At 38.0% G+C, this 20,724-nt stretch overlaps 1 protein-coding gene across 1 annotated transcript in view; it reads left to right on the top strand.

Annotated features, from left to right (window-relative positions):
- Positions 1–18,582, top strand: part of FGD6 (FYVE, RhoGEF and PH domain containing 6) — a 71,506-nt gene extending 52,924 nt beyond the window's left edge. The window contains exons 14-21 of the mRNA XM_082784886.1: positions 1,010–1,089; positions 5,993–6,095; positions 6,612–6,758; positions 7,561–7,663; positions 9,008–9,135; positions 9,833–9,961; positions 12,461–12,609; positions 15,374–18,582. Of these exons, the coding sequence (XP_082641012.1) occupies positions 1,010–1,089; positions 5,993–6,095; positions 6,612–6,758; positions 7,561–7,663; positions 9,008–9,135; positions 9,833–9,961; positions 12,461–12,609; positions 15,374–15,410 (876 nt within the window). The 3' untranslated portion in view covers positions 15,411–18,582. The remainder of the gene's footprint in view (positions 1–1,009; positions 1,090–5,992; positions 6,096–6,611; positions 6,759–7,560; positions 7,664–9,007; positions 9,136–9,832; positions 9,962–12,460; positions 12,610–15,373) is intronic.
- Positions 18,583–20,724: the final 2,142 nt, after the last annotated feature.

The raw sequence follows: 20,724 nt of genomic DNA, 5'->3' as shown, positions 1-20,724 counted from the left end.
AAAGTTTCTTGCATAATATTGTCTGTGGGATTACTGTCTGTGTTTTATTAAACAACTCTGTCACAGCGTCATCTTACATGCCTTTCAGCTGGCCTGCTCAGAAGTAGTCTTGCCTACTTCTGGTTTTGTATTAAACTGCTTAGCTTTTGCCTTGCAAATGCTTTTTCTTGTCCACGCCCAGAGATTAGGTATCTCTGTCTGATAATTTTCATCTGGTCAATCAAATCTCCATGGGTTATAGAGATCTGTTAACTGCAAGGGAAGATACGGCTTTTGTTTCTGAGCCTTTGTGAAAAGCACCAGAATTAAACCCCGAACCCCTCTGGGTAGTGACAAGCAGTATGCATGCCATGTATTGACATGGTCCCTGACATGACAGTTGCTGGGAGAAACAAAGCATCGCCTCGGGAATCAAGCATCTCATGTATTTCATCTCTGGTCCTGTCAGGGAAGAGCACCAAATCCAGCTAGAGCACAGATCTGGCACCCAGGCCTGAGCTTTCACGGGCGGGGCTGCAGCCTCTCTTCTGCCAGCAGATGTCTTGGGGTGGCTCAGAACCACTCAACTTCCAAAATCCTCTGTGTTTGAAATGTGGTAGCTCAAAAGGATCACCAGGGCAGTCTAGCCCATGGAGATATGGAGCAGATGCCCATTGTGGAGCACACCAGTGGCCTACATTTTTGTGCTGCAGTGCGCTTTTTTGCACAGTTGTTGAAGCTTACAAGGCATGCTGAAGCACAGTGGGAAGTGTCTGGTAGCTCTTGAGCTTCGTTCCCCTGTACACCTCCAGTGTTCCTATGGTGCTAAAGTGAAGTAAAATGGTGGGCTCTGTGTAATTGTACTGCAGCTGAGCACTACAGACTGGTGTATATTCTCCTCACTGTGAGATCTTCTCTCTAATTTACCCCTTCTACAGTAAAAATCTAAGAGACCTTGCAATAAATAAAAATAAAGCAGCATAAACATACTGTGTCAGTTTGAATATAAATTTTTCTTTCTCAAATGAAGGTTAAAAAGCCAACCCAGGAAGCTTATCAGAACGAACTGAACATAGAAAGTGTAGAGAGATCCTTCATTCTTTCAGCAAGGTGAGTCTCGCAAATTAATGATCTTAAAAGTATGTGATTTCAAACAGATCTCCTAAGCTTTTTATTTAAGATCTTCATAGCTTGTTTTGCACTTACATAATGAAAAGTGACTTCTGGCTAGAATTACCACAGAAGAGTAGAGACACTGACATGTGGATTTCTGGAAATAAAGTAGGATTTGTTCCAATTTGCTTTTGTTCATATTTAAAATTTGATTTGGAATATTTAGTCTTTTTTTAATGGGCTGGCAGAAAGGAAGCCTGCTTGTATATAATCAGTTTCACAGATATCACGTGGATTTGTAGTCCGTAATACAGTTCACTCTGACCTGTAAGGAAGACTCCATGTTGTAAAGAGAGAGATAGAATCACAAAATCTATAGTAAATGTGGCTGGTATTTGAGCAATTTGGGCTTAAGGCTGCAGCTGATAGGGATTTTGCTGTCCTCAGGAGAGTTAACTGTTAATCAGATTGAACAAAACTTTTGATTTTTCTTCCTGTTTAGCTTAGCTACACCTTTAAAAACTTCAAGTAAATTGAAATATTATCCTCTTACTGCCTTTCTTTGAGAGGAACAAGAATTAAAATTAAGTTTCACTTCAATTTATTTTAGACTTTTCTCTATTTTTTTTTCCCCTGGAGTTACTGATATTCTCTGTCAGTGCATTAGCAGGACAGGATATGAGGCATAACAATACATTTTGACATTATTTTTAACTGATATAAATTGGAAGGAGTCATTGTGGTCAGTCATCTAGCTAAAATAACAGTGCAATTGAGATAAGAAATGGATCTCAGTGAAGTGCAGAATGGAACATGAAACTATAGAAATGTCAGGAGTTACAGAAATGGTGTTTCTCTTTACCAGAACAATAAATTCTCCATGTAACATGCACTAAAATGGAGCTGTTCTGGTCTGCCTTCACTAAGCTGCCTCTAACAAAGACCTAGTTTTGTGGATTGTTGTTTTTACTGCATTTGAATTGGAGTTTGATATGGTCTGTCACTTGTGACAGTGCTGATATCAATGAATAAAGACATGTTTTCTCTTTTATTCAGCAAAGCTGAGCAAGGGCAGACTGCTGCTTTCTGTGTGACCTTGTAAATACTGACATTAGGATGTCTGCTCAGAGATAGCAGTATCATTAGCTAAGGGGTAGACCAAGGTTAACCTTGTCAGAGTAGCCAGAGGAAGCAGCTCAATTGTGTCTGAGCAGTAGTTATTTATAACAGGCTGGAAAGGAGTATTTATGTATTTTCAAAAACAAAAATGCTTCTTATGATTCTTTTGCACATTGGGAATAAGATACATTTCATAGTTTAGGGTATGGTTCTATACTGCTATCTTGTGAGCTGGTCTCTGCTGCTTAGGTGCCTTTGTGACTGGGTGTTGCAAAAATACATAAAGATATTTGTGGAATTGTAGTAGCTTGTGTGTTTTTATCTCCTCATGACTTGAAACAACATTTCTACTTCAGAGTTATTAAAAAAGTAATGTAAAAAGATTAATTGGAACTTGTGAAAAGATTATCATCTTGAAATACAACCTACATATTGTCTACAAAACAGGATAACCTCTTCTTTCTGAGGAGCTGATTAATTGTTAGATTAAAAGTAACTCCTACAAAATACATGCTGGTGAATGGGGCAAAACCCATAACGTTCCTATCACTGTGAGTGTCATTTGTGACATGCTTTTGTCTTGTCCTTGAAATTACTGGAATTACCCTCACGTTACCAACTAAAGCTGCTCTGACTTACTCTTTCTTTTTTAGTGTTTTTAACCTTGCATCTTTGGAGAACATTCATCTCTGTTATTTTTATACTTACTGGAAACGGTGTGTGCAAGAGCCCAAAGTTACACAACCGTGACAGAGAGAGGTTGCATTTGCTTGGGGTGAAAGAGAAGTTGGGGGATCTGGGTGTAGATGAGGATTTTTATCTGAAAGCAAAACCTGGGTTTGCTGTGGTACAGAAGGGAAACAAGTGAAAAATACTAGCAGTAGGTTTTTGCATATGTTTATGACGCTGTTCCTATGGATAAATAGTGCAGATGTAGAGAATCGGTATCTTGTTAATACAGACTGCATCTTCCCTTTGATACCTCATCCTAACAGCTTCTTGGCTCCTATGCAGTAAAAATCTGTTACAAAACCATAGACAAGATTTTGAAATGTTTCTGGGGGCAGAGTTGGGGGAGAGGAGCAATTATGCTGGTGAAAAATTGCTAGTAATAACATGTAAGCCAGTTAAATCAGAAACATAGATTAATGCCTAAACAACAGTCTTTCTTGCTTCAGGTTTGGTTTTGCTGGCTGTGCTGGCTGCATTAGCATTCTGCTTTATCTAGTCTGGGTTGAGGCTTCAATTTTCTTGGGTTGTCCGTAGGGATGTGGATTGTTTTGCATGGTACAATGTGGTATTGTACTGGAAACCTCTTAATTATAAAAACAAGTTAGTGCATCTGCATGATAAAGCACTGTGCAGAAGTAAAGCTGGGGTCCTGAAAACAACAGTCATGCCAGCCTGACGTGGTCTGAGGCCAGCTGGCCTGTCTCCTGCAATAAGGCTAGCTAACAGCCACCCCAGGCAGAGAGCTGTATTCCCCTCTTAACATAAGGATAGCTCATGCAAGACTAGCTCAGCTGTGAGAAGTGCCCTGGGGCTCCGAGCCTGCAAACAACAGGGCCTGTCCTCCTCTGAGCCCTCCTGGGACCACCTAACAGCTTGGCTGCACTGAGCAGCTGCGACTGTGCTCCTCGCACACACGGCTGCCAGAAACAGACATCGCTGGGGCTCTCTGCAGTCCAATTGAGATTTCTGCTGGTTTATTAGCTAAAATCTTAAACATAACTAGGTAAGCAAAGCTAAGAGAACTCTGTGATTTTAGTGAACAAAGCCACTTTTGGAAGGATGCAACAGCCACAGGATCTGCAGCAAGGGAAGTGGCAGAGCTGTGCAGCTGGGGGAGGGCTGGCAGGGACAGCAGAGGAAACGCTGCCTTTTTTTGCTGGAAACCTTTACATCAGTTTGGTTGCTGATGGAGACACCTTTTGCTCTCAAGCACTGGAGTGTTATAAACAACCCTAAAGGCTCGCACCAGCAGACCTACCAAGTGCAAGCTCCCTAATAAAATGTTAGGGCCTAAGCCATGTAGCTCACTGGGTGAGCAGCCCCATCTGTAACAATCCCCACATGACTGGGGGATGCTTAATCTCCAACACCGAACCAACTCTAATTATTTAATAATAGTTTTAAGAACTTAATTAAATGCAACCAGATTTTGAAAAAGCCAAAGGAGTTGATTGGAATTAAGAATGTTATGTAGCTGATGCAGGCCAGTCCTTCCTACCGGATGAGGAAACAAGGGTAAATAAACTGAACAAAATGTTCCACTCAGAGTGTGAGATATTAGGACAGACAATAATACATTGCTTTGCCCTTGCTTGTATCTTATTTCCTTTCCTTTTGTTCTGATTTTATTGCTGTGTGTACTAGATCGTGTTTTCCTTTGTGCCTCATGGGCTTCTCCCGTGTTTGCCACATCAGATTTGTCCACTCTGATTCTATTCAGTACCCAATTTCATCCAGTTCAAAACCTCAGCTCAGAATATTTTCCTTAATGGTTCAGAAATGATCAAAGCTTCGAATTTCACCTACAGTAGCCATTAAATAATAGCTAGTGGGTGTTGCACACCTCAATCATTGCTTTCCTCTTTTTTCTAACTGTCTTTTTTAGATATGCATCATGTTAAACTTCTTGGTTTAAAGAAGAATAGTAATTTATGTGAAACTATTAAAGAAGTGGGGAATAGAAAATATCATTGGTAACAAGTTCTGGTTTAGATTTCAGCAGCCCTTTCTAAGCTGGTGCTCCATTTTAAACAAGCAGTCTAGCAATTCCTCAGCCACAAACTGCTCCTTCCTCCCTCCAGGCCCTCTCTCCTTTGTGCTGGCACAAGCAATTGTTTAGCTGTGAGATGAGCCCAGTCGGCAAATTGATCCTGAGAAGGGCTGGTCAATTCCTCGCTTCAGTACGAATTTGTTTCCAGGTCCAGTTCACTGCACAGAGCCCACTTTGTGGCCACATGTGTGTTCTGGCACAGGGCAGAAAATAAAACCTAGGGGCTGAAAGGTAACCCGCGCTTTGCTGCAGCAAAATGGGTTTGTATTATATGCAAGTGGTCTGCCCACAGCCTCAGGAAGTACTGCAGAGTAAAGAGATACAGGAAGCTGATCGGACAGAGAACCGTTTCTCTCTTTGGGCTAGCTAATCCAATGGGAAATTTTTGAAAAGAAAATAATATATATTTTTGGAAACAGCATAATTATTAGACTTCATAGGAACAAACTGTCAGGAGTATGAAGCTGGGTAATAAACTGCATTTTTTAGGGAAGAATGTTGGAGTTTTACAGGACCAGGTATAACATACTGCACCAGGGAGGAATGCTTGCTGAAATTTCGGATTCCCTCTTATGAGGAAGGCCCCGTGCCTGTGTTCTTGGGAGTACCATTTACACGAGTGGTAGTCAAGCTGTTCATGGGTCTGTGGTGGAGGAGGAGGTGGAAATAACAACATCAAACCTTGAAACAATCATATGCTATTTTGGGAGGAGGAAAAGGAAAGAAGGAATCCATGTTATGACAACAGATACAGAAAATATCTGTAAAAATATCTTTTTTAATATTAACACAGGTAACTGACACCATGCAGTGTATATAATTTATAAAGGGTAATACGAGTTTCAACAGGAACTAGAGACAGTCTATAAAACTGAGAAACTGCAAGAGTTAAATCAACGTGTAATAAAGCTGATAGAATCTGAATCAACACTCACTTCTTAGCTTTAAATGCTAATAATGTATTGATTTTTTTTTAATTATGTTTTTTTACCCCAACAGTTCTGCCACAGAAAGAGATGAATGGTTAGAAGCTATCTCCAGGTCAATTGAAGAATATACAAAAAAGAGAATCACATTCAATCCTAGCAAAAGTCTTGAAGAGGTATATCACAGTGTTATTATTGTTTTGTTTCCTTTTTAAATATAAAATTTCCCAGCAGATGTCTAGAGATGCAAGAGGCATTTCATAATGAATAGCAAAACAGAATAGTAATTGATAAGAGAACAGGTGATGATAGAATAGAATGATGTTTCATAACATTATCTACTTCAGAAATTTAAAATGACTTCCAAAAAATCCAAACCAGTTTTCTCAATTCTTTCTGTAACCCTGAGAACAGAAAGATGATATGAGAACATTTTAAAGATAGCAGCTATCTATATAAATAGGTTGGTAAAGCTTGGTAGTCACACAGTTTTTTTGAACTAATTAAGTACAGCTCTGTCATTAGGCTTGCATTATAGTGGTCACTGGTGAAATAGTAGATGACATTTAAGACCATGACATTTTATCAGAGAGGGCTTTCCAGTGTTATTAGAGTTAACATATAATCACTGATAAGTGTTTACCTTATTTTTCATCTCTGAATATAATGGTATTCTGCCTGTGTTCTCTTAGGCAGATCCAGAGAAGCAGGAAGAAGATAGCCCACTAGGATCAAAAGCTCCTATCTGGATTCCTGATACTAGAGCCACTATGTGCATGATCTGTACAAGTGAATTCACGTTGACGTGGAGAAGGCATCACTGCAGGGCATGTGGAAAGGTTGGGCAATTTTGTAATTAGCTTTTCTGTTAGTCATTCCAGTTCTTTGTATGACAAATACAGCCTGGTTGCACCATGGCTACTGTTTGAGGGAACACTGTACTATGAAAAAATTGTATGGATCAAAAGCAGCATGCTTTTTAGAGTAGTTACGAGATACCAGTTAACCTGGTACGTGTTACTTATTTTGCATTTGGGGATATTATTTGTGTTTGTCTCCTGCTTCTGCAGTTGTGTAGTACAAACCAAGAATGTTAGTTGAAATGTTAAAAATATCTTCCTCACTATTTTTTTTTAAGATACTTAACTTTTTTTTTTTTTAAAGTTTGTACCAAACATTTTAAATTTATCTTTTATGAAATGCAGGCATATCTAATGATCTTTTGTTTTCTTGTGTTAACAAAATGGGAATACATAATTCAACGTAGTTCAGCTATTTTGCAGAAAAGTTTTCAAAACAGTAAGGACTACTTTTAGTTATTCCTTTAAAAGCTTCTGAATGTAATAGTTAAGTAACACAGTATGCTTAGTCCACTCTTCATGGATTATTAACAATGATTTATGACTTGTGTAATTGAGTGTTTTTTCCTAAATTTCTATAGTTTAGAGGAGGAAAGAACAGCATGTTGAACATAAGAACAAGCCAAGGCATTAAACCATTTTCAGCGTAAAACAGTGGTTCTAAAATAGAGGTTCTGTTATGGGCTTAACTACTGAAGCAAATATCTTCGAGCATTTACAGGTGATTTACAGGTGCATATCATGTACAGTAATGGGCTGTAATGCATTTATTTGTTTCCAGATTGTCTGTCAAGCTTGCTCATCAAATAAACATGGTTTAGATTATATGAAAAACCAGCCAGCAAGAGTATGTGATCATTGCTTCAGAGAGCTACAAAAACAAGGTAAAGAAAATCTGCACAAACTGTCTCATTTCTATGCCCCATTTTAACATAATATGAGTGTGCCTCATCTCTACTGCTGGATTTAAGTGCCTAGTTCTTCTAGGGCCTGAAAGGCTATAGCCATCTGAGGTTAGAGGTTACAGCACCTCCCAGTGAGGTGGGTGCCCAGTCCCATCTCTCTTTTGAGATAAATTGTTGTATTCAAAGACTTGAGTATAGGTTACACAAATAAGGCATGAACATGGAGTGAAGCAGTTCGCTGCCCACCCCTCTGGCAGAAGCGCCAGGTCAACGCAAGCTTTCAATGGTGTCTGAGGAAATCAGTGATGCCCTAGTGAAAGGCACAAGCCATGGCTTCCAGCATGCTGGTAGTGTCCGTTGTTATGGGGAAGTGGGAAGCAGCATCTCCAATCCTCGGAGTGGGTGTGGGAGCCTGTGAAGATGGATGGGGCAGGTGGATTGCTTGGGCTGCATGCAGGTCTTTGCATTGGGCACTAGGGGCTGCTGTGCTGCAGGCAATTACAGGTCCTTCTCTCTGGGAAAATTGCTGCTGAGCAGGTGCGGTACAGCTGGCAACCCAATCACGTTTCTGTTCTGCTTGTTAAGAGCCTCGTCATGTTCAGGGACAACTCAAGAAGGGGGTTAATGAAGCTTAGGGCAGCCCTTCTCCTTCCAGGTTGGACTGGAAAATAGTAGTGTGTGTCCATAGAAAGAGGGGTTTTAAAAGAATGAAGTGTTGCAGAAGTCTTCCAAGAGAAGTGAAGGAACTGCCAGCTGCAGTGGAGAAAAGCATAGCACACGTTCTGGAGATGGGAATGAGCTAGAACCATGTGCCTGTGAGGTAGCATAATGCTGGAAGAGAAGCTCTACAGCATCCATGCCATCCATACTGGGGAAAGAAAAAGATTTAAAAAAAGGCAGAAGATACCAGATATAGAGAATTGGAAGACAAAGTGTTGAGGAACAGAGGTAAAATACAGACTTAGCTGCAAAGGACTTCCCTTAAAAACTTGGTGTGTTTTTTAAGACTTGAAGTTTTACTCTGCATGGGGGCAAAGGCATATCAACGTCAACAAAACAGACTTTGGAAACAAGCAAGACCAATCTGTTTAGTTTTATTTATTTATTTTTCCTTCCTGATGTGGGTTTGGGGATTCTAACTCATGGTGTTGATAATACTGAAAAGTTAATTCAACACTGAATTTAATGTGATTAGGTGTTACATTTGACACCCTGTAATCAGAATACAATATCAGCTGATTTTTTAGCAAATAGTCCAAGAATCATTGCTTCTGTATATGCATCTGTTATATGGAAGCAATATGTTCATCCTATGCATTTCAGATAACCAATGCACTCCTAAAAGCGGATCTCCAGTCAACCATAAATCTCCATCAAGTGCCTTGTCTACAGTATTACAAAGTATTCCCTCTGGAAGAAAGCAGAAAAAAATTCCTGCAGCTCTCAAAGAAGTAAGTGCTTTATTGATCAAAAGTCATTATCAATGTTAACAACAGAAAATAATTCCATATATTAACTGTCTTTAGAATCCAAAGTCAAAAGTCACTTTTAACAGTGATTTGGGCCTCAATTTTACATCGACAGGATCCTCAGCTATGGAGCAATAAACTACATATACACATATGGAGCGTATAAACTGCATAAGACTGTGATTTAGATAGTCTGGAATTGTAATTTCTTTCTTGCTTCCCCGTGTTTCAAAGAAGTGTGATTTATCTCTGCACCAAGAGTAATTTAGAAGACTCCCACACCAACTCATCTGTCAGCTTACAATTAGAAAATATAGAGCTAAACTGCCAGCCTACATTGGAGGTCTTGGGAATGGGAGGAAGTAATTTGCTTTCTTATATAGGAACGTGTGTTTTGCAGATGTGTATGGGTCTCAGTGTTTCAGCCCTCTCATCCTGTTGCATCCAATTTAAGTTCCAATTCTTAGTGACTGCAGAAAGTTCTCTTCCAGGCAGAGAGATGGTGGCCAATGAAATTGTTTTTCTTTCAGCCATCTGAATTAATTACCAGTATTAACTTGAGATGAGGATAGAATTTGTCTTCGACAGGACAGGGTTCTGAAGGTCTGTTTTTAAAAAATCTGTACTGGAAAAACCTGGACAAATGTATACATCCTCTTGGGGTTTCTTTTCATTTCAGGTTTCAGCAAATACAGAAGACTCTACAATGAGTGGCTACTTACACAGATCTAAGGGCAGTAAGAAACCATGGAAACACCTATGGTTTGTTATAAAAAACAAGGTGCTATACACATACGCTGCTAGTGAGGTAAGAGTTGACCTCTTAGAAATCAAATATCCAGTGATAATACTGTATTTGTAACAATCGCTTATTTTTATCACCTAGAAACAGGCTATAAAGTTAGATCACTTATTAGTAATCAATCTGATTGCAGTATAGTAGTTTGAAGAGGCCCAGTGAGCTTGGTGCCATAATACACTGATAAATCTGTGGTTTCTGATTCAAGACTTAGCTTTGAGTACCTCTGCACTGCACACCATTGCACAGTTATAGGTATGTTCTGAGTCAGTTGAATACATGGGGATGTGTTCAGATGCAGCACACTGGAAGAATGGCAAAGCCAACATTATAAAACAACATTATAAAAGCATCTAGAAATACCTTGTTTTGTAGTTCCGTAAGGTATTTTGAATGCATGGAAAATGAGCAAACTAAATCTATTGACTTCTCCTCAGACTGTCTCCTCCAGCCTGGAGTTATTTAATAAACAGTGCTGCAGCAGAAAATAAGAAACGCATCTTACCTAATGGCATTTGCTTATTTATTTAGAATGTTCAGTTCTACTGCAGTACGGAATAATGGAATAATTCAACCAATATATATAAACTCTGTCCATCCCAGCTTGTGCTGAGTATGCTGTAGTTTTATCAAGTAGGGCTGGAAAATCTTTTAAAATATATATATTTTTTATTTTTTATTAGAAGTTATAGCTTGATGTTACTCTTGAAAGCTGTAATATACAAACCCTGTGTTTAAAGGTATTGTCATCCCTCACTTAAATGGTAAGGCCCAACTTATTCTGACCACAGAAGGAATTACTCTTCACCCCCACTCCAGCCCTACTCAGTATTTTTTTCTGATTTGAGGGGGCATTTGTGTTCAGAGTTGCTATTGGGTTGCAGTGCTCCAGTGCCAACCTTTATTTTAGCACTTCTGAACTACGTCCAGAGCCTGTGATGTTACTCCCACCAGGATATCGGCAATAGTAAATAACCAAGTAGTTCTAAGAATATCGTAATTATGTGCAAAGTAATCCCTTTTGCACAGATTTGAAAAAACAAAACAAAACAAATAAACAACAACAACAACAACAACAACAACAAACATTTTAAAGCATTGTCTCTCTTCTGACAGTCAAAGGAAACCTCAGCAGCAACTGTGAAGACAGGCATATTAGGCCATGGCAGTCACCTTAAATTGTCTTTTGCTTGGCTTCCCCTGAGACACCAGCCTTCCAGAGTAGCTTTAATTTGCAGCTAACCATTACAAAATCAGCTCTTTCCAATTTTCTTTAAACTGAGAAATATCCGTCCTTCTTTTTCATTCATTCCAGCAAGGTGGTTATTTGGAGAGTCTCAGGGGCAGGTGTGGTGGCTGGTCCAACATAGTCTTAGCCAGGAAATCCCACTTAAGCCACTTGCAATGATGCCAAGTGATACAACAATTAGCGTTCAAAAGAGCACTTTATGAGGCATAAGGACATAGATAGGAAGATAGATTGCCTTACTTGACTGTTTTCCAACTTCAAGGAATGCTGTTTTCATAGGATACTACCATTTTAGTGTTAAGGCCATTACCAAAGTCTTCACATGATGTATCAGTGTCTGTGCACATTCTTTGATTATTTTATGTATACATTACACATAGAGTAAGGTCCTGCAGAAACCTTGCAAGACCTTGCCTAATTGCAAAAGAATATTTTGGAAATTGCACAGGATGAAAATATTTCTTTTCCCCAAAATGCTACACACTGTCTTTATTAATCAAAATATAAGCGCATTGAAGAAGGAAGTAATTGAGATGAATGAGAAAGGCAAAAGGCTGCATTTTAGCCATGTTTTTAAATTAAATGAAGAGAAGCTAAAAGGCATAAGTTCTGTTCTCACTCTTTTCCTAGCCAATCACTTTTGAACACTGAGCAACTTCTTTTTTTCCATCCATTTAACTTTCAGCATCATAAAGCAAAATGAGTTTAGCCATCAAAACCATCTGGAGTGAGACTACAGTACTTGAGACCATAAGCTACATCCATTGCTCCTCCTTCTAGCATACTTAATGCAGCTAAGAGCATCTCATGTCCCTCTTAAGACATGAAAACTTACTAAGGTTGTTGGTGGAGTGAGTATTAGGCTAGATGGACTTCTGGTTTGTGGCCAGATGGTGCCTGATTTTATGATATATGAGGTCCTTTCTGAGCAGAATGATGAGATTATACAGTGACAGACAAGGTAGATGCTATAAGGAGGGAAAAAAAAAAAAAAAAAAAGAGCAACAGCAGTATTGAAGTCTGTGTGGTTTTGTTATTTTCCTGCATGGACTATTTAAAAAAAAAAAAAAAAAAAAAAAAAAAAAAAAAAAAAAAACAACACAAAAAACCAGTAATTTGTGCATGAGTATTTGTAACAACTTGTTTGCTGTATAATGTGTTGCAATGGTAGGGTGCATGAATGCTGTCTAAATGTATTGTTTAATATATCTTACCAGCTCTAATTTTGTCTTGTTCAATTTTTTTCCTCCCTAAAATAGGATGTGGCAGCACTAGAGAGCCAGCCTTTACTGGGATTCACAGTCAGTGAAGTCAGAGATGAAAACTCAGAGTCTAGAGTGTTCCATTTATTGCACAAAAACACTTTATTTTACATATTCAAAGCAGATGATCCCCATTCAGCTCAAAAGTAAGAAATTATTTGAATTAATTCCTCTTACTTTTTCCAGGAAAAAATGTTTTAGAAATCATAAATGTTAATATTCATGGATTAAGTATATGTACAGTAGGTGCATATTATATAAGCAGATTTTTTTTTTTTTTTTTTTAAATAAAGTGTTTAAACACAGGTCCTGCTTTCATTAGCACTTCTGAAAAGGCAATCAAAATGGAGTGGAATTGGGTAAAACATTGTGTTTTGGTTTTGTTTTTCTTTAAATTAAGATGCAGGCTTCTTAGACCCGGGAAAGTCTAAGATAAAATACAAAGTCCTTCTTTTTCATAGCCTATTCCATGATCTCTTTACCTGGTCTGCTCAAGTGAAAAGTGAATGCTTTACCTTTGTAGAAATCTGCAAAATGTGTTCAAAAAGCTGACTGGTCTGTCCCTGTTTTTATTTTATTTCCAGCTCTAAATTTTGATTATTTTTAGTGAATATATGGAACTAAAATAAGTGAAACCTGAAAATTAAGGTACAGAAGTGTGAACCGTGTTTGCAGATGTGCGTGAGCATCTAGGCGTGCTTAATATGCTTGGATGAAAAGTCTGCATTCGGAGAACATTCATACAAGCTGCTTTAAGTTCTGCTGCTGTGTCTGAATTTGGACTCATATTTATCAGTTTATATACTGTGTTTATTTTATATAAAGTAACCTTGAAATGTGCTCATTAATTAGTAAAAATAAAACAAACCAAAAACCCCACGCTATTTGCTATATGAATCATGGAGTAAACTAAAAAATGAGCATGCAAGCAATACATTTGTCTTGCCTACATACCTAGTGTATCTGATGGATTTCAATGCAATTTTCTCAAGTGACTTTTACATTAATAAAATAGATTTCGTTGGCCAACTAGTCCATTATTACTACTTATGCATTCAAATTGCTGTAGGTATAGTTTTGTGCAAATAGGGATGTTCTAAAAAAAACAAACCCCAAAGTACCTATGACAACTGGAAATTTTGAACAGTGGAGAACATACTTAATGATACTTCTCTACACACGGTCTTCATTAGATTGTTGGGGGAGCGTTTTGTCTTGCAGATGCATGCAAATAGTTCATTTTCCATTAAGGCAGTATTTTCTTCTTTCCGCTGCATCCTCGTTTGTACTATACAAAACAAAACTATTCTTTGTGGTTTTTTCTTATTCTTTTTTTTTTTTAATTAAAAAATTTTTTTAATTAAAAAAAAAATCCTTTTTTTAATTAAATTTTTAATTTTTTTTTTTTATTTAAAAAAAAAAAAATCCTAAGGCCTCCAATAGCTTTGTTTTCCAAATCAGACAATGGCTTTTGCAATCAGAAGGGAAAATTGCAATTGAACGTGGTCTGTTTTACGAGGTCTTTTTTACTGATTTTACATTAGGTACCTTAGATTGCAAGCATTCTCCAAGTATTTAATGGACTTAGTAGATTTATGCTAAACTTGCAAAATAAATGCTGTTTTGATAGCATTAAAAGAAAAAACAACACTCTGTTGGCCTGTTTTCATTAGGGGATACTGTTTTTTTTTTTTTTCTTTTAGGGCCAAAGAAATATCTGATGCACTTTTTTTAAGTGCAGCAATAAATTTTAATGGATATTTATTTTTGCTGAGCTTTGAAATTTTTTAGTCCTGTACTATGTTCAGTGCTGAAACTGTTTATGAATTTGTTGTACTTTTAGTCCATAGAGCCTTTTAGTTATGTTTAATGAATGTATGACAGTGGAAAACATAGTGAGCCCTAAAAAGTAACGGATGGCGATTTGAGCTATCAGCATTTGCTCTATCATCAGTATGTGGGCCCCTTAACTTCACATGCGCACAATTCAGCCCTCACTCAAAAGACAGAATTAAAATTATTAAGTTTTTTACTGTATTTGTCAGTGTAGTATCAGAGTGCTTCAGAATCATTGATTTTTGCAACATTTTTGCATCCAAAACACTGATTGTTTGCAGATTTTGCAGAAGGTGAGGATGTTTATCACCCTTGTAATCAAGTAGGAGCTGCCAGCATATCCTTAAAATAGATACAAGTAGAAGTGTCTGAATGTTAACTCTGAAGTTCCAGGTTGAGGCGCCTGGCATCAGCAGTCTGGGACTTCCCTCCCTTACACTGGTATTTTCACAGATACAATGTGCAGGGTACCTGTTAATATGTGGTTTAGTAGTAGTACATATTGTGTGTGTGAATGTGGGGAAAGTTTCTTAGAAACTCTGTCATCGCGCCTCCACTCAGCCCATGTTCCCTGCAACTTCCTCCCTCAGCCCCAGTAGGCCTTCAGGATTGTCCTTGTACCAGGGGCAAAAGCAGCAGGCCTGGGCTATGCAGACAGCTACCTCAGCTCTTGTAGTGCCCTGATGCATCCTAGATCATGTTTGCAGTGATACTACAGAAGGGCATATTGCCATTTTTAAAAAAAAGGTATATGTTATGAAAACCATGTTATTAAAGTTGATGTAACCTTGGCTTTTCCTGCTTTTTGAACACTTGATTCCCCAGCTTCATTTGTTCTTTATGCATGTAACTTCATTATGGGAAAAAAAGTCACCTGGCCTTGTACTGATACTTGATGTTTTTAGCAAGCTCTGTAGTAGGTTTGAACTCGTTGGATAGATTTCTGGCGTTTGCACTAACAGAACAACTGGTAATGGAAGCAGGATGTTACTTGCTGTGTGAATCTGTAGGGGATGGGCAGTGTGACTTGTGGTTTTACCAGCATCTTCATAACACTGTTTAATTTTCCAACAGGTGGATAGAAGCTTTTCAAGAAGGCACAATATTGTAGCAGCGTCAGCAAGTCTGAACCAAAATGTCCAGGGATGATGGTAAAACAGAGTACAGCAACTGTTGCAAGAAAATGAATCCTGCCATGTCAATCTACAAAAAAAATGTATATTTGTCAGTATTAGGGTTTGATGCATTTTTAGTGTAAGGTAATATTTTTAAAAAGACTTGTGTGTATTTCTATGTTGATACAAAATGTGTTATTTATTAAATTTCAATGTTTACTTTAATGGTCAAAATTGTTTGTGAGGTCTGCATCGAGGTCCAAACTTCCCTTGTTTTCAGAATGATAGGTCTGTGAGTCAACATACTCCTAAAGTTTGTACTTTTTTTTTTTTTTTTTTAAACAACAATTCATTTATTGCAATTGTGTAGTTCCTCGTGATTTGTATATAGGTCTTGAGTTGCTGATACTCAGCTTGCAGTTTAACAAAAACAGATCAGAATAGGAATTTCAAAGATTTTGGATATTTGTTGGCTATGTAAACTCCTTTATGAGAAGTTGCATGATAAAATGCTGCTCCTTTTCTTGAACGGTAGTTGAAATCTTGCATACCAATTAAAACAGTACAATAAATTCTGTATCACAGAAGCAATTACCTAGTACAGCTCAATTATGAAAGAAGAGAAAATGGACAAATATTTTAAAACAGACTTAGCAATTACAGAGAGAAAGCAGTAGAGCTTTTACAGTACTACAGATGCCAAAGAGACTAAATGAGCTACTTTCAAACAATTTCAGGGTATATTTTATTGTATGTTTCCATTCGTAATTTAAAGCAGAGTAAAAATACATTTTTGGCGTACAGGAGAAAGATTAAATACATTATTTGTTTCAAAATTGTGTTGAATGAGTTCTGTATGCCATATGAAAGACTGTGTAAACTATTGTTCTAAGAACACTAAACAAATATATATGGACCCCATCTCCCCAAAACTGAAACTATTGTATATTTAAATAATATGCTTGAACTGGAATTGCCGTACCCAGAAAACACAGTTGTTTTTTTTTTTTTTTTTTTTTTTTTTTTTTAGTGCAGGTGGCAATGAAATTGTATACCATTCTTTGAAATACCTTTTGTTTACACTATGTTTTGTTCTGTTTGACACTTTACAACACAGTTCAGTTTTAGGTGTTTTGTTTTTTATTCTTTAAGAAAATTGTCAGTATACCTCATTAGGAAATACTTGCTGATGATTCTGGTGCATTTATTCTATTTAAGTTTTGGAAAAATGTTATCACTGTAATAGCATAAATGGAACTAGAACTATGAAAAACACATGAAAGCAAGCCATTTTTATGTCAAAAGCGATGCACATGTAGCCAGTTGATTTTACTGTATGCAACGTTTTTTGGTAGTCCTCTTAATCAAACTAGTTGTGGAAATGGGATTAAAAGCAACTGACTTTGAAATTAATATTTTAAATGCTAATAACTATATTAAGGCCTCACAAAGGAAAGGAAATGATGATAGAATAGTAGCCATCACGTAAAGACCATGAATGAAAATGCAAGCCAAAATTTCTGTATGCCCTCAAATACCTCAAGGTCTAAATACTAACGTAGACAGCTCTGAAGAGACTTGATTTTCCCGAGCTGCTGTTAGGTTAGTAGTGGGCTTTGGAGCCTAATGCTTAACATTGAGTATTCAAGTATAATTTCATTGACTTTGAGCATTTCAGTAAAGAACCTTTGTGAATCAGGGACTTCAGGCTGTAGATCCGGCTCTTCTGAGGCATGCTAGAGATTTGACCAAGCAGTGTTTGAAATTCAGTAGGAGTTGGATCAAAGCCTTTATTCGCTCTTTCTTTTTAATGCAAACATGATAAATAAATATTCTTTTGTTATATATAAAGGGCTTTTACTTAGTTTTTCAAAACCAGCTGCTGACTGAAGCCAAGTAAGCTATTAATCTGTCTCTTCAGGGTGATTTCTGACATGGTTTTTACTGTATCCGAAATAAATCTGATACTAGTGTAACATAGATGTGCTGTAGCTGTTCCAGTTGATGTTATCAAGGAGAAGAGCTTAATATTTTTATATGGACTGCATACCAGCTAAGATGGGAAGCCATGAACTGGCAGATAAATAAGAAATTTGAGTAGGAGCAAGTTTCATTTAGTTTTAATTTATGGTCTGATATTGATCTCTGCTGCAACACTGAAACAGAGCAATAAAAGTCAAAGCACAGGCTGAGTAAGGTGCCCAAGTTCTGCCTCCTGTGTGGCGACAAACTACCTCTTGATGATTAGGTGCAGAGCAAGAAAATAGCGTAGAAGTCAGAGGACTTCTTCCAGAAGCAGAGATCAATCCACAGATCGTCTATGACAGGCATGGATTTTAACAGAGCCTTAAAAAACAATAGAGCACATATTGCTGTCTGTGTGTGAAACAAATTAGTCTTTATGAGCATGTTTGAATATTTCTTTTTCCCTTTCTCCAGCACCAGTGCTTTGTATCATATGGAGAGCCCCAAACACAGTTTCTTTCATAACATTTTCAGATGGTTGCTTTTTGAAGTGTTACTTTATTTCTCCACCTTGCCTTCCATTTTGATTCTTTACCATTGGAAGTAAAGTCGCTTCTTGATTTGACCCCTACATCAGAAAAATCACTAAACAAGACCAGTAGTTATTAAACACCTGGCTACCTCTTATATGCATCTATCGTTTTTAATTTAAGATTGCTTAATAGAGTATGAGACAAACATTAGCATTGAAGATTAGTTCTAGCATCTTTATTCTAGGGTAACTGAAAGGTCTAGGATCCTGAATTGCCTTTAAGAAATCTTTGACTTAAAAACCTTCTTTTATCCCCAACGGACTTGAAACAAAGGGATAGCTGAGCAGCTTTGGAATACATCTTAATAAATATTTTTTTCTTTTTTAAAGTTGATTGCCAAATTATGTGTATTCCATCATAATGTTGTTGTGGTTTAACTGAAACCAGGACAAATGTAAGGAGATGTTTGGAAAGACGCATTCAATGCATGTTTGCCATAACTGCTGTCCCCTGTATTTTACCATCTAAATATGCTTTTATTTGGAGCAGTCACAAACTGTACTGTCTAAATGAAAGAATGGAATCTTTATTTTGTAAATGAAAACAACTTAAAGTTGTTGTAAATATTCCTGTGGATATGTATCATTTTTGTACAAATAAATTCACGTTAGTTGAATCTGTGTTTGTTTTTGAAATATTTTCGGGCTTCGTGTGTTGTGTAATTCATTCATTCACTGCTTTCCAGGCAGCAGAATTTGCTGCCATTATCCTGCACATCTGTCTTACTTGGAAGTCCGTGCTATGCTTTGCCCTTACAGACAAAAAAAGTACAAAAAGGTGTAAGCTGTGCACACAGACAGACAGCTTGCTGCTGGATCTGACCACCTGACACAGCGGTTTTAAACGCTCCTGCTCACGTCAGCCAAGACACTACTCACACTTATTAAAAAGCCAATGTGTTTGCCATGAAAATTATTGCCACCTTCCTGCCCTGCTATCTTTCCTTAGCTACCTCTTGCTGTGTAGTTCTTGGCTTACTGTTCCTTCTTCCCCAGCCCCTCAGACTAAAAGCCTCTGAGTTCGTGATGTTTGTTTTCTCTCGAGCCCAGCTTGCAGGCAAACTGCAACAAAAATTCATTCCTGCACAGTCCCACCTTGTAGGACACCAAGTAGTGGGGCCTTATCTCCTGAAGCCACCCCCAGCCCTGGGGAATGACAGTTCTGAGCTTCATCAGCCCACGGCTGAGCGAGGCTCCCTCTGCCCCATGTGCTACAATGCAGTGTGATTTACAGGGATGTGAGCAGAACCCGCAGCTGCAGCAACAGCTGATGAGGATACTTCAATCCAAAGAGAAAGTACTTCATTAATGCAATTGTCCTGAATGTTTATTGGTGGAGATACATGTAAGTCAGTTCTGGACCACAAGATGCTGAATACGAGGGCTATTCTCCTGTCTTACATTGAAAATTGCTCAGAAATCATGTTGTTTCTTACTTTTGTGAGGACGTGATTTTTACTTGTCTCCCCCTCTTTAGTCACAACTATGTGATTTTTTCCTGGTGCTGTGGTAATGTTAATTTTTTTTTCAAAAGAAAGTAATCCCATCATCCTGCTCCTCTTACTGGTTACTGCATCTGATACTCAAGCTTTGTTCTGAATTTGTTGAAATTAATTCTTCAGCACGTTGTTAGGAATAGACATACTGCTGGCAAAGAAAGGATCCTAAGAAACAAGCATCCTAAAGAACTAGATTTGCATCTATAGATGAAGGGTGTTGCATTAATAAATCCTTTCACAAAATCCAATTCTGCTGTATCTATTAAAGTATGCCTGAATCACGCAGTTTCTGTTGGCACAAGGATTTCAGCAGGGCCTGTAAGGGAGAGATTTTTCTGTCAGGTTAGTTATGCTGCCTCCTTGTACATCTCTGACGGATGTTTGAAAGCAGTTCTTTTGGTAACTTGCAGTAACAGCATAAAGGATTTTGTTTCTATATATTTTTGATAGAGATGTCTCGTAATCCTGGCTGACGCAGCTGCATGGGCATGCCTTTCTAATACAGACCAAGTATGAATTGGGTCACTTGCTAAAAAAAAATCAAAACATTTTTCACTGGTTAGTGACATTTCTGCTCTATTGCAGGTATTAAAATGCCTGTATGAAATGAGCTTTAGTGCAAGCTCCTTGGTATTAAATTAAACTGCAGTAAGCTTCATTTAGAAGGTGGATGTGTGAGTCAGGCTAGCATGGGAATTGACCAGTACCATAAATTGAGAGTGGTGTAATATTATTCTATGCTTGCAGGAAATGCTTAGCAAATTAATTACTCCGATTTAACATTTTTCCATAAAAAATTGGCTTTTTTGATGTGTTTGATCAAAAAGCAAAATATGATGCTTGCAAATACTGAACTAGTGATCTTGAAGTGGAGTTGCTGGACGCAACTATAGCTGTGGGATGCTGGAAGGAAAATCAGTGAAGGAACTGGCAAGATAAGAGCATTGCCCTCTACAAGTACTTGAAAGGAGGGTGTGGGGAGCTAGGGGTTGGCCTCTTCTCACAGGTAACTAGTGATAGGACTAGAGGGAATGGCTTCAAGTTGTGCCAGGGGAGGTTCAGGTTGGAAATGAGGAGACATTTCTGCTCAGAAAGCAGTCAGGTATTGGGTCGGGTGGCCCAGGGAGGTGGGGGAGTCACCGTCCCTGGGGGTGTCCAAGGAGAGGTTGGACATGGTGCTTGGGGACATGGTTTGGTGGGTGACATTGGTGGTGGGGGGATGGTTGGACCAGATGGTCTTGGAGGTCTTTTCCA

This window comes from Aythya marila (assembly GCF_965140915.1).
Source record: "Aythya marila genome assembly, chromosome: 1".
Taxonomy (NCBI): domain Eukaryota; kingdom Metazoa; phylum Chordata; class Aves; order Anseriformes; family Anatidae; genus Aythya; species Aythya marila.
This window is presented reverse-complemented; position numbering and strand designations above follow the sequence as displayed.